Genomic DNA, 18,011 nt, shown 5'->3' on the forward strand with positions numbered 1-18,011 from the left:
CCAGAACTATCTTACACTGCCCAATATCCCTTAAACCAACTGTCTGGTGTACAAGAATACAATAACCTCTCTCTCATGCTTTTCACCGCCAGTAATATATGAAGTAAATATCTAAACTAATGCTATTTGAACCTGTCTTTCTTACTTCACCTAATACTGTACCCGGAGTAGTTATGGACGCACAGTATGTGTTGTTGTTGTTGAGTTAAAGTATCAGTGTTGTCTCTCCTTTAATAGTAGTTGTTTACATGTGGTACCACGCTCACTGAGTGGCCCAAAGAGGCGGAGCTTGATGACGTCATGGGGGGGTATACGGGATCAGTGAATGAACAGAAAGTCAGTCGAGTTGAGGAGACGAGCGAGGAAAGGTGTGTGTGTGTGTGTGTAGCCTCTCCGTGAAGATGAACGAGCTCAGGCAACTGTGGACTGCCAAGGATTTTCTGTTACAGTGCTCCCCGCTGATCATATACCGCCATGTTCACTGCCAACACAATACTTTATAAGTGATGATGTGTGGTGCGCGTCTGTGAGAGGTGTATAGTGAACGATATATATAGGTGTTGGTGACAAAGTGGACATTGTTTAAAAATATTAACAGCAAAAAAAAAAAGTGCGTAGAATAAGGTATTACCGTTACTTAGTTTAACCTGTGATATAATAACCGGAGTAACTCTAGTCATTCTTCATGTGTACTGCGACATAGACTGTCTCTGTCAGACTTAATAATTAAGTCTTGAATAGAGGAACTTGATCACACAACTCCGCCACCATGGTTAAGGACTTCTTAACTCGGAGTAAAACACCGACACTTCCTAATGAAGGTGAGTAATCTGCACTACTGTATATTATAATAACTGTGTTACTTGATGAGCCTTCACGGAGGTCCTCCTGGAAAGCGAAAACCACCCAACTCCTCAGGAAGATCTTAATAGTCTTGTTTTAACAATAAATTTATTACGTGTGTACAGTATACAGCTTAAAGTAATCTTATTCTAAATAGTTTTCTCGTTAATACTGTATTCAACACATTTGAATTACCGATTATGAAATATATATATTTTTTTAGAATTTTACGTATACCCTGTATATGAAATTTTGATTGACAACTTAGTCAAATATACAGTACATAAATAATATAGTTAGACACATGACCCTTAAAGCTCTGTTAGTTTAGTTCATTTTCGCAATTAAGGAGGACGTCTCGGTGACACTTAGATAAACTTAATCTTTTATATAACAACAGGACAGATGGAGTTACATGTTGGTACATCAACCTGTGATGTTACTGTGTTTTGACTATATTTCCAGTACACTGAAAGTTAGTTGAGCTGTTTTTAACTTTTAACCTAAACTTTCCTCTCGTTATTGACCGCTGGTGTTGTGAACTTGTGAGTCAGTCAGCCAACCCCTCTGACGACGTGTTCAAACTTATAAGTAAGACGGTAACAACCTGGCCTTATAACGATGCCATTGTATATAATTATGCTCTTAATGGGTTTCTCGAGCAGTCATTGGTGGAGACTATTTATATATAACATTGTTTGTTTACCTCTGTCTACAGTACTGGACGAAATATTGTGAACTTGTATTGGCTAATTTACGAACTATTAATGCCACGCCGTGTGACAAGTCTCTAATAAACTAGAGCCACTAACCACCTCACTACGGGACAACATTTTAAAGCGTAGAGAAAGTTTAGTTTAACCTTCTGAATGTGTTTGCTTGTGGGGGTGAAAATATTCGTTCTTTCCTCACCAAGGTTCTGTCTCTTCATCTTCAAAGTCTTAACTGAAGGAAACCTATTTGTTGGTCAAGTATCATGTACAGTATATGTGTTGAAGTAGAGTTTTTTTAATAGTTGGTGAGGTGAGAGTTGGGCATTTCAAGGCTGCCCGAAGCTGCCCCCATGGCCAGTGTGTGTGCCCAACACCCCACTGTCCTCGGCTGCCACCTTACGGTTATCAGGATGGGTTGTAGGTCAAATAGGTCTTGTCATGCCTCTCATATCATTCCTATCAGACCCCAGTCCTTGTTAGACCCAACTCTTAATAGACTTCGTTCCTATTAGTCGCACTCTTAATAGGCTTTGTTCCATTTAGACCCCACTCCTAATAGGCTTTGTTCCTACTAGACCCCACTCCTAATAGGCTTCGTTCCTACTAGACCCCACTCCTAATAGGCTTCGTTCCTACTAGACCCCACTCCTAATAGGCTTCGTTCCTACTAGACCCCACTCCTAATAGGCTTCGTTCCTACTAGACCCCACTCCTAATAGTGCAAATATTATTCCTAAACCATTAATGTGTTATATGCAAACCATTAGTCTGTTAGTAACATTTATACGGTCCTCGTACATACTTACATACGTACGTACCTAACATGTCATCTCGGAAAATACTGTAGCATAAGGTGTTTGCACGTCCGCAGTGTTAGGAGTCAGTGTTATATTTAGCAACTCAAATTTTTCATCAAAGTTGTCACCTCTTACAACTCGTGAGGCTTTAAAGCTGTGGTTGTTCCTCTCGTAAGCTTCACATTTCCTTACAATTCAAGCTGACTGTCTCTCGCGCGGCACAACTCTGTTTCCTCCACACCATGTTAGCCCGCGTTCCTTAGCCAGCTTATAAAAATCTTGGTGGCGTAGCGTTATATTTAACCTTCCGTCGGTACCATAAAAGTGAGGTTTTCAACGCCGCCATACTTGAAGGTGTACCACCCCTCCTGAAGGTGTACCACCCCTCCTGACGGTTGATGCAGTGGGGCGTGGAGGGAGACAGACAGAGAGAAAGGGAGACACAGACAGAGGGAAGGGGGAGCGTCAACTTAAAGAAACATCTCGTCTTTTTTAACTGTGTGTGTGTGGATAAATATCCCAAGTTCATCTCCCGTTCTCTTTGTTGGTGAGGGCGACTCGCTCAGTGTGTTGCTGACGACGTGTGTGTGTGTGTGTGAAGATGATGGCTCTTGGTGTGAAATAAACGGAGAGTTTTGTTGAACCAACATAAATGGCTAGATGGTTATTTAGTAAAATCCTAGTACAAGTTCATCACGGTTCAGCATACAGTATACATAGACAGTCTAGATATACAAACAATGTATATACATGGTGCAGGTGTACAAACAATGGAATCACAGAGAATCTCCACCCCAGCTTATTTCACCTAAAGATTAACCGCGCTAACATAACCTATCCTAATCCCATTTCCCCAAACATTGTTAGCGTGATTAATATTATTAGGGGATATTAGCTGGGACGCGTACCCTTGAGGTGAGTCGTGTGGCCTTACAACATGAGTAAAGAGGGTGATTCTCATGGTTGCTTATTATTACCATGTAGCTCGACCAATTTATGATATTTTAAGGCTTACTAAGACTTATCAAGAGGCTGTTCTTAAGGAGATGTGTGTTTCCCCAACTCACCTGAAGTATTGTACATGTTTAACTACAACTGGAAATTCCATGTTAACAGTTTAATGTTGAGTGTGAGGGCCGGTAACACACTATCACTGCCAGACTTTAAACAAATCGTCCCCAGTTAAAGTGGTTTTTACCAGAGCATTGTTGCCATATTAGGGGATAAATCATTATAAAGAGAGTAATTTTGCAGCAGTACCAAGTTGTTGTACACACGACAAGGCTTTAAATCCTCCCACCCGCCCGTGTGTGCTTTTTGTTCCAGCAGTGTTGTCATCTTGTTGCGTGTTACTTTCCTTGATGTTTGTGTTACCTGGTTTACGAGTTTATTAATTACCAAGTGTTGTGAGGGCAATGTCGTGACCTTGGCAGTGTCCGGGCGGTGCCTCACCTCCTGGGTCACCGACTCGGTTCTCCTGTAAGTTTCTATTTTTTTATTTTTTTCCTCCTGACAGAGACGTGAGAATCACTTAACCTCAATACATTACAGAGTTTGAGTCTCGGGGGAACTTTGGCACCATTACCAAGGTATATTTTTATGCCATTAGTCAGTCAGTTGGGTGGTTATGTTAGCTTATCAGTCAATCAGTGCCAGTTTAGGTTTGAATGAGTCAGTCAGTTGGGTGGTTATGTTAGCTTATCAGTCAATCAGTTGGGTGGTTAAGTTAGCTTATTAGTCAGTCAGTTAGGGGGTTAGTTTAGGTTTTAGTCAGTCAGTTAGGTGGTGTTCTGCTTCATCAATCAAGAGGAAAATTCAACACATTAGAATTTGGACCATACCGCAGGCAGTCAGTTGATTGAGCGTTATTGACAGCAGGGGGCCCAGAGGAGGTCCCCGCCCCCCCTGGTGATGGGTATTGTTTTAGGGGCGGGGTGAGGGGGGGGGGCCACAGAACCCTCCAGTAATATCGGTACTCTTGAGAGCTGTTGTGATGACGTATTGAGTGAGGAACCTCGACCACGTGTCTCACTCACCCCGGGGTAGCTACTAGGCGGAGGCTCTCTCTCTCTCTCTCTCTCTCTCTCTCTCTCTCTCTCTCTCTCTCTCCAGGTCCTGTCTTATGCAGATCGCTGTTGTTTTTATTTACAGCCGTTTAATTCACGTTTATCGGCTCCCTCCTACACTTTATTATTAGTGATTTCCGCTGCAGTTATCTCGTCTCTTCTCCTTCCCTGCTTCTCCCTAGTTTCATGTTCTCTCTCCCTTTGTTTCGCCTCCCTGACCTCTTGTTCGTTTTACTCTTCTCACCCACACCCTTATCCCTCAATCGCGCACAGCACACGCGCGCCCACACACACACACACACACACACACACACACACACACACACACACACACACACACGTGCGCCACAGCAGTATATAAGTGACGTCACACAAAAACACACCGGAAGCGACAGATAAAAACAACGAACAAAAACACGCAAGGTGGAAATAAGACAAAGTTATCATTATTATTGTTACCATCACAGCTATCTTTATCAGCGTCCCAATCACCAGTGTGTGTGTGGGAAACTACCCAACCCCACCTTGGACTGTGTGGCGCCGACCTCCCCTCACGGAGGCGCCATTGTTGGTGACGCACAGAGGCCCAGCAGTGATACCACAGGTCCGTGGTGAGCCTCTACCTGTAGGCTGTCGTACAGTGTTAACATAACTGTCTCTAGTCAATATAAGCTGGGCAGCCTTTTATAATATGGGGTTTTTTTTTGAGGGGAGGGGACGTCTTGTGACGACATATGCCCCGCTCTCTCTCTTTCCCCTCTACCACGTCCCCCCCCCCCTCCCCTCTGTCTCTGTAAGAAGCGGGTCCCCTCGCCAGAACCCGCTCAGACACCCCTGGGAAAGGTTGCTGCACCACAGCTCTCCCTCCTGCAGCAACTCATACATCATTAACTATATACGACAACTTGATCACGACGCGCCAGACGGAGATTGTTAACACTGGAGGGTAGAGAACTTAGCTGTTGACGTCTCGTTAACTTCAGAAAACTCTGATCTCAGCTAAAGCCAGTTAGTTAGTTCAGAAAACTCGCCGGTTATATACCTAAGACTTTATAACTATTGTGGAGTCAGTAAGACCTGTGCCGGCGTCGGTGAGAGACTGGCAGGCAGCCGGTGGACTCCGTCATGTGTGGAGAGTGAAGTAGTGGAAGACTCGGTGAGTGTGTCCCCGCCACACTCGTCTAGAGTCGCCACCAACACTTCAATATTATTCACATCATCCAAGGTGAGTGAGCCTCTTGTTATATTCCCTTCAGAGACTCATTATGTTCCCCTCGTGAGTTCCCTCTTACGGCACTATACTGACACTCCTTATGTTCCCCTCGTGAGTTCCCTCTTACGGCACTATATTGAGACTCCTTATGATCCCCTCGTGAGTTCCCTCTTACGGCACTATACTGACACTCCTTAGGATCCCCTCGTGAGTTCCCTCTTACGGCACTATACTGACACTCCTTAGGATCCCCTCGTGAGTTCCCTCTTACGGTACTATGCTGAAACGCATTATGATCCCCTCGTGAGTTCCCTCTTACGGTACTATGCTGAAACGCATTATGATCCCCTCGTGAGTTACCTCTTACGGCACTATACTGACACTCCTTAGGATCCCCTCGTGAGTTCCCTCTTACGGCACTATACTGACACTCCTTATGATCCCCTCGTGAGTTTCCTCTTACGGTACTATACTGAGACGCAGTGTGACATGGCTGCCGCAAGTCGCAGTGAAAATTAGTCAAAATACACTTGGTTTGTGTGTTATTTACCCAAGTGTTCACCCTGGAGAACCTTACCTAACACGTTGGCCTCCTTGACCCCCGAGGCTGAGAGGCGTCTGCTGGTGTTATGGTTTAGCCGTTGTGTTCGGGTAATGTGCTCATCGTTGGGAATATTATCAACACTTGCAGTAATAACTTTGTTTTGGCTGTAAATTGGTAAGTTAAATAGATGTAAGTGAGGACTTCACTTTACAGTAAAGGCGGTCAAGTGCAGTGCCGGCGGTGTTGGTGTCTCGGGGTTTACATACAGTTTCTCGCTCGACAACACAATTAATGTTTATAAAGTTGTCTGTGGAATTTGTGCCTTAAGTTTCTGTGTGTGTGTACGTACGGTATGTGTGTGTGTGTGTGTGTACGTGTGGTATGTGTATGTACGTACTGTATGTGTGTGTTTTGTTATACAACTGAGAGGAAGTTTGTCTCAGCACTTGCAGTCTTGGGGTAGACGGAGAAAAAGGTGTGTGTGTCTGTCCCCAAATAGACCAGTTGCCCCGGTCCATTCCCCGTCTCGTCTCTTACCAACAGCCAAACCTGCCGCCGCCAGAGGCTCGGACACCTTACCACCCACTTCTAAAACCTCATTTTCTCCTTCAGTCCTGTTAGTGTATAAAGAGTTAGGTTTATGCATGTTCCAGAGGCGAACACTTAGTTCCGCCTCTTCCACAGTCTTATGTGTTGTGTTAATGCCACTCTGTCGGCCTCCACAACTTATAACAGAAGACACAGGTATGAGTCACAAAGGTTCGTCCACTTGAGTAGTATTTGTAGGTAGTAATTGAACTGATGACTTAAGATAAAACAACATCAAGAAACAATGTTAGAAATGAGACCTTAACGAGATACAGTGCGTCCCCTTAACACCAGCTGCAGTGCAGGTATTGTGGCAAAATTCAACATTAATTTTCGTCTTGTGTAAGTGAAGAAAATAGTTAAGGTAACGTGTCATTGTTATCTGTGTTTGTCATTTACGTCATTTTATCTTAATAAGTCAGTCAATGAAGTACATGTTTACATCTTCACTTAAGAGTAACAACACGAACCTTTATGGGGCAGGTGTGTGATGGCCGCCCTACAGGTTGTTAGTTGTTGACCGCAGGCTGGTCGTGGTCACTTCCCTGTCAGGTGGTTGTCTCCGTGGGCGAGTCTTGTGAGAGTAATGGTGGCCACTATCCTGGCCACAACAAGTGTTACCAGCACCCCAACCCTCTTGGTCTTTATCACAAATATCAACCATCCGTGACCCGGGGAGGCTGTGCTGGATCACATCTTGGTAATAACTTTCATTATGTGTTGACTGAGCCCCTGGATCCGTGAGCTAATGTTATTTCTCTGAGACATTTAGGTCAGGCCAGAGACAGCCGCTGGTGCCCACATAGTACATCCTCGTGTCCTAACCTAACCACACCGCACAATACATCACTAACTCGAGGTACATCAAGTGCTTCACCTGGGTCGGTCAGGTCGATTGTATTCAGTTTGGCGATAAATTAAGAGTTTCCACATAGACCTTGACTGGTGTGACCCAATATTGAAGGTAGTTTGTACTGTTGACCTGTGGCGGCAACCGATCTATCGACCTTTTCATTGATCATAATTGTCGACATGTGGCGCGCGTGACCTTTATCCTCAAGCCGTGCGGTGTGAGACTACCATCCATACCTTTTCTATTATGAAATCTTCACTTTTCTACCAGTCTCCTAACCTAACCTTTTATCTCCCCTCCGGCTAGACTCTCTGGGGGTAGATCCATCTCTCACCCTTAGTAACCAGCTGTGGGAAGTACTCAGGAGCCATCCGTGGGGAGTACTGTACTCAGTAACCATCTGTTGGGAGTACTGTGCCCAGTAACCAGCTGTAGAAAGATGCACGTGGTTCTTGCAACTGGTAAATATAGATTCGCGGGACCATAGTTGAAATTCTTGTCTGTCGATTCTGGCTGTCTATCTTGTTGTCTGAGTCAGTCTGTTTGTTTTCGCATTCTGTCTGTGTATCTGTCTGTCTGTCGATGCAGAGGCGTATTCGCCAAGTCGGTGACTGATATGGGATAAGCTATGAAAGGTTGGAATTTGTACATAAAACAAACACACACACACACACACACACACACACACACACACACACACACACACACACACACACACCATTACAGGGGCGAATCCAGGAATATCAAGGGGGTGTCCAAGAAGTTTTGGGTGAGGGAAACATGGCGAGCTAAGCGAGCCCACCCAGCTGGGGACATTTTGAAGCCTTGTGCACTTGATATTAGGAGATATTCTGAGGTCAATAGTAATTACTTTTGACAATACAAAAACGTCTGAGTATAATTCTGCATTAAAGAAAAAGTATTGGAATTTTCTGATGAAAAGGGGGATCCGGACCCCCAGGACCTACCCCTGGATCCGCCCTTGCATTAACTCCTCATCTGGTAGGGGGATGGGCGCCTTGTTATGGACCCTCCCTCGCTGCTCGCTCCGGGTCCTCTCCCTCAGAAAGACCTTATTTGACCTTACTTTGACCTCTGGCAGGAACTAAGGGTCAGATTCTTCTACGCCCTTAACTCATGAGACATAAAGGTAAGCATGAACTTAGCATGCTTCCCTGTTGGGCACTGTAAACGCTTCTGCGCTTCACCTTACACAACAAGGATGTAGGGGAGTGCCCAATAAAAAGAAAAGAAAAGATTGATCCCAGCCGCAGACCGCATATGGAGAGCTTGACCCTTCTGCCACCCTTGTATACGATCTCTCTCTCTCTCTCTCTCTCTCTCTCTCTCTCTCTCTCTCTCTCTGTTGAAGTACCTGCACGGTAGACCACATACTACAGTAGCACCTGCACGGTACACCACATACTACAGTAGCACCTGCATGGTACACCACATACTACAGTAGCACCTGCACGGTACACCACATACCACAGTAGCACCTCATATGTTTCCCTTATCTCATTTCTTCCACCTATGTTTTTATTCATCACATTCTGCTTCTTATTATCCCTTCACACCCCCCCAGCTCAGATCAAAGAGCTGTGTCCCTTTGCCTCCCCCAGAAGACCCACAGGACGTTGATGAGGGGAAGGTGTCCTGGGTAGGGCCGGCAGGGTGCTGGGTAGGGCCGTCTCTGTCTGGCGGCGTTTTTGTCCGTCTCGTGTCTCCGTGTGGATATTCTGAACCCATTAGCAAAATCAGACGTAGGTGAGGGAGTGTCTGGGTATGTGTAGGGTGAGGGGGTGTCTGGGTATGTGTAGGGTGAGGGAGTGACTGGGTATGTGCAGGGTGAGGGAGTGACTGGGTATGTGTAGGGTGAGGGAGTGTCTGGGTATGTGCAGGGTGAGGGTGACTGGGTATGTGTGGGGTGAGGGAGTGTCTGGGTATGTGCAGGGTGAGGGAGTGACTGGGTATGTGCAGGGTGAGGGGTGACTGGGTATGTGGGGTGGGGGGTGTCTGGGTATGTGTAGGGTGAGGTGACTGGGTATGTGTAGGGTGAGGGGGTGTCTGGGGTATGTGGGGTGAGGGAGTGACTGGGTATGTGCAGGGTGAGGGAGTGACTGGATATGTGTGGGTGAGGGTGTCTGAGGGTGTAGGGGAGTGTGACTGGGTATGTGTAGGGTGAGGGAGTGTCTGGGTATGTGCAGGGTGAGGGAGTGACTGGGTATGTGCAGGGTGGGGAGTGACTGGGTATGTGCAGGGTGAGGGAGTGTCTGGGTATGTGCAGGGTGAGGGAGTGACTGGGTATGTGTGGGGTGAGGGTGTCTGGGTATGTGCAGGGTGAGGGTGACTGGGTATGTGTAGGGTGAGGGGTGTCTGGGTATGTGTAGGGTGAGGGAGTGTGGGTATGTGCAGGGTGGGGAGTGACTGGGTATGTGTAGGGTGAGGTGTCTGGGTATGTAGGGTGAGGAGTGACTGGGTATGTGCAGGGTGGTGACTGGGTATGTGTAGGGTGAGGGAGTGTCTGGGTATGTGTGGGGTGTGACTGGGTATGTGTGGGTGAGGGTGACTGGGGTATGTGCAGGGTGAGGAGTGACTGGGTATGTGTGGGGTGAGGGAGTGTCTGGGTATATGCAGGGTGAGGGAGTGACTGGGTATATGCAGGGTGAGGGAGTGACTGGGTATGTGTAGGGTGAGGGAGCGACTGGGTATGTGTAGGGTGAGGGAGTGCTAGGTTAGGTAAGCAGAATGTTAGGTTAGGTAAGGCCAAGTTATGCTAGGGTAGGTTAGGTTAGGTTAGGTTAGGTTAGGTTAGGTTAGGTAAGGCCAAGTTATGCTAGGGTAGGGTAGGTTAATGTAGGTAAATTAGGATAGGTTAAAGTAAGGTACGAGCGATAGGTTTAATTAGTGTTGGTAATCAGTAGATGTCACGTTAACAAGGTAGATATTTATCACCAGGTCACTTAGGTCGATTAGTGGTGGTGGTAATAGTAGTGGTTGTTAGTGGTGGTGGTAGTAGTGGTTGTTAGTGGTGGTTGTTAGTGGTGGTGGTAGTAGTCGTGGTTGGTGGTCAGACAAAACCAGAGTGTGTTAGTGTACTGTTACACTCCCCTGCTTGAACTGTTACTTTCACCTGAGGAAGATTCACTTACAACACAAAATGACACGAGACAGATAAATGATGAAACATGATTCTCGAGTAGTTCCCCCCCCCCCCCCCCCCCCCCCCCAGGTACTCGTGTTCTGGTAGGGGCCATCGGTGCCAGCCAGTTAACAACACCAACTCCTCCGAATACTTCCTCTTGGCAACTTCTTCGGCATGTCGGTGTCCAGTTCCGATAACTTTTTTCTCTTGTTTATAATTATACCTCCGGCCTATTTGCGCCTATCGTTCACGTGGTAGTGTGTGTGTCCGTCCGTCCGTCCGTCCGTCCGGGAGGGATTCAACACGGCCTCAGTTGGGTACTGGAGTTAAGAAATACCAACTAAAGATGTCAAGAACCTTCTCGCCCTCCCACATACCTCTAAGCGTGTTGGTTCTCGCGGTCCCTACAGCGTCACGAGGACTGCAACAGTTCTGGTATGTGTAGCTGATGCAAACTTCTGTTTTTAGCGCCGTGAGATTAACGTCGTGTTTTAACTGGGAGGCACGCGAGCTTCACATGTTTTCCAGATTACAACTGGTATAATTTGTTGAGTGTATGGCGGGGGGTGTTTGGTGAGTTGATCAGAGGAGGAAGAGGTCTGGTGTGAGTTGATCAGAGGAGGAAGAGGTCTGGTGTGAGTTGATCAGAGGAGGAAGAGGTCTGGTGTGAGTTGATCAGAGGAGGAAGAGATCTGGTGTGAGTTGATCAGAGGAGGAAGAGTTCTGGTGTGAGTTGATCAGAGGAGGAAGAGTTCTGGTGTGGTTGATCAGAGGAGGAGGAGGTCAAGACACGAATTAAGGTGGAGGGAGGAGGAGGTCAAAACACTGCTCCTGACACCAACCTTGGTGTTACAGAAGATGCTGTGATAATAATTGTGGTGGAGATGGTTGTGTCACTATATGGCGAGTGTGACGTTAATCTGCTCCAAGTGTGAAGACCACGAGGTTAGCAGAAGGCTGGTGAGTGTTGCAGCATCCCAGCAATGTGTGTGTGTGTGTGTGTGTGTGTGTGTGTGTGTGTGTGTGTGTGTGTGTGTGTGTGTGTGTGTGTGTGTGTACGACCCCCTACTAGTATATCCTCCAAGAGCCAGCAGGACCCAGACTCAGACGGCCAGCTATAGATACCCGGAGTTACGAGGTTCATCCGTGACCGCTGGCGTCTCCGGCTCGGGTCCCTCACGGTCTTTTCTTTTATTACTTTCGTCGTGATCTTTTTCTTTTCTCCTCCGCACGTTTCTTCCTCGTCTCTTCTCTTCTTTTATAAGTTTTTTTTTAGTTTCTGCCGCCTCCATCTTTATGTACACTAGCGACTTTGAGGCGTCGCCCAGTACACCTTCAGGTATCTTACGCCGGAGATGACCGCCGCTGATACCTGCCCCACACCTGTCTTCTGATGTCATCTCTCGCCTTTCATCTACGCCGGCCGAAAGAAAATACAAGTGTTGTATATACAGGTGTTGTGTATACAGGTGTTGTGTATAGGTATGTGTATAGAAGTGTTGTGTATAGGTATCTAGTAGAGCCTTTGTCATCAGCACACACCTACACGACCTGTTTTAATGTAGCTGTGACTTATGGGGCAGCCTGGTCATTGTTCTGGCTGTAGATGGCAAAGTGTGTCTAGTTTGGCGAGTCTTATAAAATGGAAGTTGTGTGTGTGTGTGTGTGTGTGTGTGTGTGTGTGTGTGTGTGTGTGTGTGTGTGTGTGTGTGTGTGTGTGTGTGTGTGTGTGTGTGTGTGTGTGAGTGTGGGAGACTGGTGTGTGGGGAGGAGTCATTTATTAATGGTGTTGTGTGAACATTTCATTTTGAGGTAATTTTTGGAGATTATGTAACAGGTGTGAGGCGACACCTGAAGGGGAGAAGGTGAAGGTGGCACAACAAGGGGGGTGTGGGGGTCAGGAAGCTTGGGTGAAGGTGGTGTGTGGCACTCTGAATCAGGGCTATGTAAGGCCAGTCCCAGTGGGGTCTGAGGTGGGGAGAGGCGTTGATATGTGGCCGGGGGGACTGGCTTGGGTGCGAGAACTGGGGGGAGGGGTGTGTGGGCGGGCGGGCGGAAGAAAGCAAACAGCTGGGGGTCGCTGGCACCAGGAGTACAGTGCCATCACCTAGACCAGGAGTACAGTGCCGTCACTTAGACCAGGAGTACAGTGCCATCATCTAGACCAGGAGTACAGTGCCATCACCTAGACCAGGAGTACAGTGCCATCACCTGACCCCACCAGGGAGTACAGTGCCATCACCTAGACCAGGAGTACAGTGCCACCATCAAGACCAGGAGCAGTGCCATCATCTAGACCAGGAGTACAGTGCCATCACCTAGACCAGGAGGTGCCACCACCCAGACCTGCCATCACCTAGACCAGGAGGACAATGCCACCACCTAGACCAGGAGGACAATGCCACCACCTAGACCAGGAGTACAGTGCCATCACCTACCAGTCATCAGACCAGGAGTACAGTGCCATCACCTAGACCAGGACAGTGCCACCACCCAGACCAGGAGTACAGTGCCACTGCCAGGGAGTACAGTGCCATCACCCAGACCAGGAGTACAGTGCCACCACCCAGACCAGGAGTACAGTGCCACCACCTAGACCAGGAGTACAGTGCCACCACCTAGACCAGGAGTACAGTGCCATCACTAGACCAGGAGAGTGTACAGTGCCATCACCTAGACCAGGAGGACAATGCCACCACCTAGACCAGGAGGGACCCCCATCAGACCAGGAGTACAGTGCCATCACCCAGACCAGGAGTACAGTGCCATCACCTAGACCAGGAGTACAGTGCCACCAGACCAGGAGTACAGTGCCACCACCTAGACCAGGAGTACAGTGCCATCACCTAGACCAGGAGTACAGTGACCCAGTGCCACCACCTAGACCAGGAGTACAGTGCCATCACCTAGACCAGGAGTACAGTGCCATCACCTAGACCAGGAGTACAGTGCCATCACCTAGACCAGGAGTACAGTGCCATCACCTAGATTAGGAGGACAATGCCACCATCAAGACCAGGAGTACAGTGCCATCACCTAGACCAGGAGGACAATGCCACCATCAAGACCAGGAGTACAGTGCCATCACCTAGATTAGGAGGACAATGCCACCATCAAGACCAGGAGTACAGTGCCATCACCTGGACCAGGAGGACAATGCCACCATCACGACTGTAGATTAATAATAATAATATTTTTATTTTTATTATTATTGTTATTATCATCAATATTATTATTTTTTTTTTATTATAAAATACTTATACTTATAGCCATAGTTACAACACATTGATCCTATACTATAGTGAATAAGGAGTGTAAGATGTAGAGTATATAGTGAGCATAGGAGAAGATGTGGGTAGAGGCACTTTTATATATAGGTGGTGACACGGGGGAGGTCAAACATCGTGGTGTGCCAAGGTGGTGATGGAGGAGGAAGACGTCGTTACCTCACACACACCCTCCCCCACACACGTCCATAGCGACACACACCAGAATACTAGTTAATTGAGACCATCAAGGTGTGGTAGAGTACTTATTGTGAAGCTTGACTTTACCTGTCTTAGTCTACCTTGATCATGTCTATATAGCTCAGAGAGAGACAGAGACTATACCTTAACCAGGACTACAAATAGCCCGAGGAGAGAGATTGGCGGGTTCTCATCGTGCAAAACATGACGTCATTCGTGATAACAGTGTGTGGTGTCAGGTAACAAGATGCTGAGGCCTCACCAGAAATACACCCCGCCCCGCCCCGCCCCACATGACTTACATTCCCCGACGGCCCCCTTTGGAACCTCATGGCATACACTACTCACTCCCTCATGGTTCCCAACACATTTTTAGCACCGCCCACCCCTCCACCTCCCTCCCTCCTCTCATGATGCTGTGACTCTCACCTAACGCCCCTTCCTCCCCTCATGATGCTGTGACTCACACCTAACCTAACGCCCCCTCCCTCATGATGCTGTGACTCTCACCTAACGCCCCCTCCCTCCCTCATGATGCTGTGACTCACCTAACCTAACGCCCCCTCCCTCATGATGCTGTGACTCTCACCTAACCTAACGCCTCCCCTCATGATGCTGTGACTCACCTAACCTAACGCCCCTCCCTCCCCTCATGATGCTGTGACGCACCTAACCTAACGCCCTCCCTCATGATGCTGTGACTCACCTAACCTAACGCCCCTCCCTCCCCATGATGCTGTGACTCACCTAACCTAACGCCCCTCCCTCCCTCATGATGCTGTGACTCACCTAACCTAACGCCCCTCCCTCATGATGCTGTGACTGTCTCGTTGACCTCCTCCTCCGCACCAGTTGCCTCCTCCACATTTATGTTCACTGGATCAAGAGGAACAGAAACACTAATGCAGGTCTCGGGAAATATTGTTTATATAAGACAAGTGACAGTAAAATGCTAAGACAAGAAGTACCCACATGCCTCCCTCCCCAGGTCATGCCTCCTCCCCAGAGGTCATGCCTCCCTCCCCAGGCCATGCCTCCTTCCCCAGGCCATGCCCCCACCCTCGGGTCATGCCTCCCTCCTCAGGCCATGCCTCCCTCCCGAGGTCATGCCTCCTTCCCCAGGCCATGCCCCCACCCTCGGGTCATGCCCCCCTCTCCCAGGTGACACAAAATGAGCGCGCAGGCGAGCGAGCTTTAACATGTAGGGTATTTTAGTGGCTACCGGCGAGTGTGGTAGACGGTGTGGTACAACTCGCCAGCCACCACCTGCCTCAGAGCTACAGGCTCCAAGCAGGTCAGAGCTACAGGTCACTAGCAGGATGAAGGTTACCGCTGCTAGTTGGGTTACAACCGAAGCATCACATCCTGTAAGTTGACTCCCCTCCGACGTGAGCCGCCAGCAGTAGTTGGTAGAGGCGTGGGAGACTGACCACCACCCGATATAACCAACCCACCCACCTTCACCCCCGCCTGCCCGCGCTGACCTGCTGCTGGCTATCAATTCCTGTGTGATACTACGCATATATTGAATGTCACTACACCCAGTTTCTTCTACACCCAGTTTCTTCTACACCCAGTTTCTTCTACACCCAGTTTCTTCTACACCCAGTTTCTTCTACACCCAGTTTCTTCTACACCCAGTTTCTCTACACCAGTTTCTTCTACACCCAGTTTCTTCCAACACCCAGTTTCTTTCTTTCTACACCCAGTTTCTTCTACACCCAGTTTCTTCTACACCCAGTTTCTTCACACCCAGTTTCCTTTTCTCTACACCCAGTTTCTTCTACACCCAGTTTCTTTCTACACCCAGTTTCTTCTACACTCTAGTTTCTTTCTACACCCAGTTTCTTCTACACCCAGTTTCTTCTACACCCAGTTTCTTCTACACCCAGTTTCTTCTACACCCAGTTTCTTCTACACCCAGTTTCTTCTACACCCAGTTTCTTCTACACCCAGTTTCTTCTACACCCAGTTTCTTCTACACCCAGTTTCTTCTACACCCATATTATGTTATTAATGTTGATTGCCTCACATGTTCATAATTATATTTTAATGTTTTACTGAAGAAAGAAAAACACCTTCATTAACCTCCGTGTTCTTTCATTGTTGCAGGTAAGGGGAACTCACCTGGGCTGACCATTAAGGTTGGTGAGTGCAGAAAACCTCCATATAACGGACTTCACTTTCATATAATCCGTAATATGGACGTTTCACATCTAATGGACCTTCGATATAACGGATTGTACTCCCATATAGTCCGTTAAGATTATTATTGTGCCCTAACGGACTCAGAATTGCATTATTTATTGAGAAACACAAAATTAAGACCCACTCCTCTAACTGTCGGGCGTGTGAGTGGGCGAACCTCTCCTACATCAGAGAGACTCCTCATGTAATGGTTGAGGCAACATTAAAGTATTAATGAGTAAGAGGAAGGTAGAGACTGCGATGTTTGACACACTATATAATTAGTGACGAGGGTTAGTGGTAGTATGGCAAGGTAGTAGTGGTAGTATGACAGGTTAATAGTAGTGGTGGTCGTATGGCAAGGGGTAGTAGGAGGAGTAGTAGTAGTAGTAGTAGTAGTAGTAGTAGTAGTATGGCACTCCTTGACTCTGGTGTCTCCCCGTGGCTCTGGTAATCTCCCCGTGGCTCTGGTGTCTCCCCGTGGCTCTGTGTCTCCCCGTGACTCTGGTGTCTCCCGTGGCTCTGGTAGTCTCCCCGTGGCTCTGTAATTCCCCGTGGCTCTGGTGTCTCCCCGTGGCTCTGGTGTCTCCCTGTGGCTCTGGTAGTCTCCCCTGTGGCTCTGGTGTCTCCCCGTGGCTCGATCCCTGCTGTGTCTCCCCATGGCTCTGGTAGTCCCCTGTGGCTCTGTAATCTCCCTGTGGCTCTGGTGTCTCCCCGTGGCTCTGGTGTCTCCCCGTGGCTCTGGTAGTCTCCCCTGTGGCTATGGTAATCTCCCGTGGCTCTGGTGCCTCGTGGCTCTGGTGTGTCTCCCCGTGACTCTGGTGTCTCCCCATGGCTCTGGAAGTCCCCCGTGGCTCTGGTAATCTCCCGTGGCTCTGTGTCTCCCCGTGGCTCTGGTGTCTCCCCGTGGCTCTGGTAGTCTCCCTGTGGCTATGGTAATCTCCCCGTGGCTCTGGTGTCTCCCCGTGGCTCTGGTGTTCCCCGTGACTCGGTGTCTCCCATGGCTCTGTAGTCTCCTGTGGCTATGGTAATCTCCCCGTGGCTCTGGTGTCTCCCCGTGGCTCTGGTGTCTCCCCGTGACTCTGGTGTCTCCCCATGGCTCTGGTGTCTCCCCGTGGCTCTGGTAATCTCCCCGTGGCTCTGGTGTCTCCCCGTGGCTCTGGTAGTCTCCCTGTGGCTCTGGTAGTCTCCCCATGGCTCTGGTGTCTCCCCGTGGCTCTGGTAATCTCCCCGTGGCTCTGGGGTCTCCCCTGTGGCTCTGGTTAGTCTCCCCTGCTCTGTTCTCTGGTGTGGCTCCCCGTCTCCCGTGGCTCTGGTAAGGTGTCTCTGGTGTCTCCCCGTGGCTCTGGTGTCTCCTCGTGGCTCTGGTAATCTCCCCGTGGCTCTGTGGTGTCTCCCCGTGGCTCTGTGTCTCCCCGTGGCTCTGTATGGTCTCCCCGTGGCTCTGGTGTCTCCGTGGCTCTGGTGTCTCCCCCGTGGCTCTGGTAGTCTCCCTGTGGCTCTGGTGTCTCCCCGTGGCTCTGGTGTCTCCCCGTGCTCTGGTGTCTCGTGCTCTCCCCTGGCTCTCTGGTCTCCCCGTGGCTATGGTAATCTCC

General features: G+C 48.6%; 1 protein-coding gene across 6 annotated transcripts in view; it reads left to right on the forward strand.

The window, feature by feature from the left end:
• Positions 1–345: 345 nt before the first annotated feature.
• Positions 346–18,011, forward strand: part of LOC121872272 (protein TANC2-like) — an 82,877-nt gene continuing 65,211 nt past the window's right edge. For 5 of the 6 annotated variants that reach the window (XM_042374938.1, XM_042374941.1, XM_042374939.1 and 2 more), the window contains exon 1: positions 346–821. In XM_042374938.1, coding sequence (XP_042230872.1) covers positions 770–821 — 52 coding nt within the window. In that variant the 5' untranslated portion in view covers positions 346–769. Of the gene's footprint in view, positions 822–5,259; positions 5,645–18,011 lie in introns of those variants that run through there. The other variant, XM_042374940.1, reaches the window with a different exon arrangement.

Source organism: Homarus americanus, unplaced genomic scaffold (assembly GCF_018991925.1).
Source record: "Homarus americanus isolate GMGI-L3 unplaced genomic scaffold, GMGI_Hamer_2.0 scaffold5589, whole genome shotgun sequence".
Lineage (NCBI taxonomy): Eukaryota > Metazoa > Arthropoda > Malacostraca > Decapoda > Nephropidae > Homarus > Homarus americanus.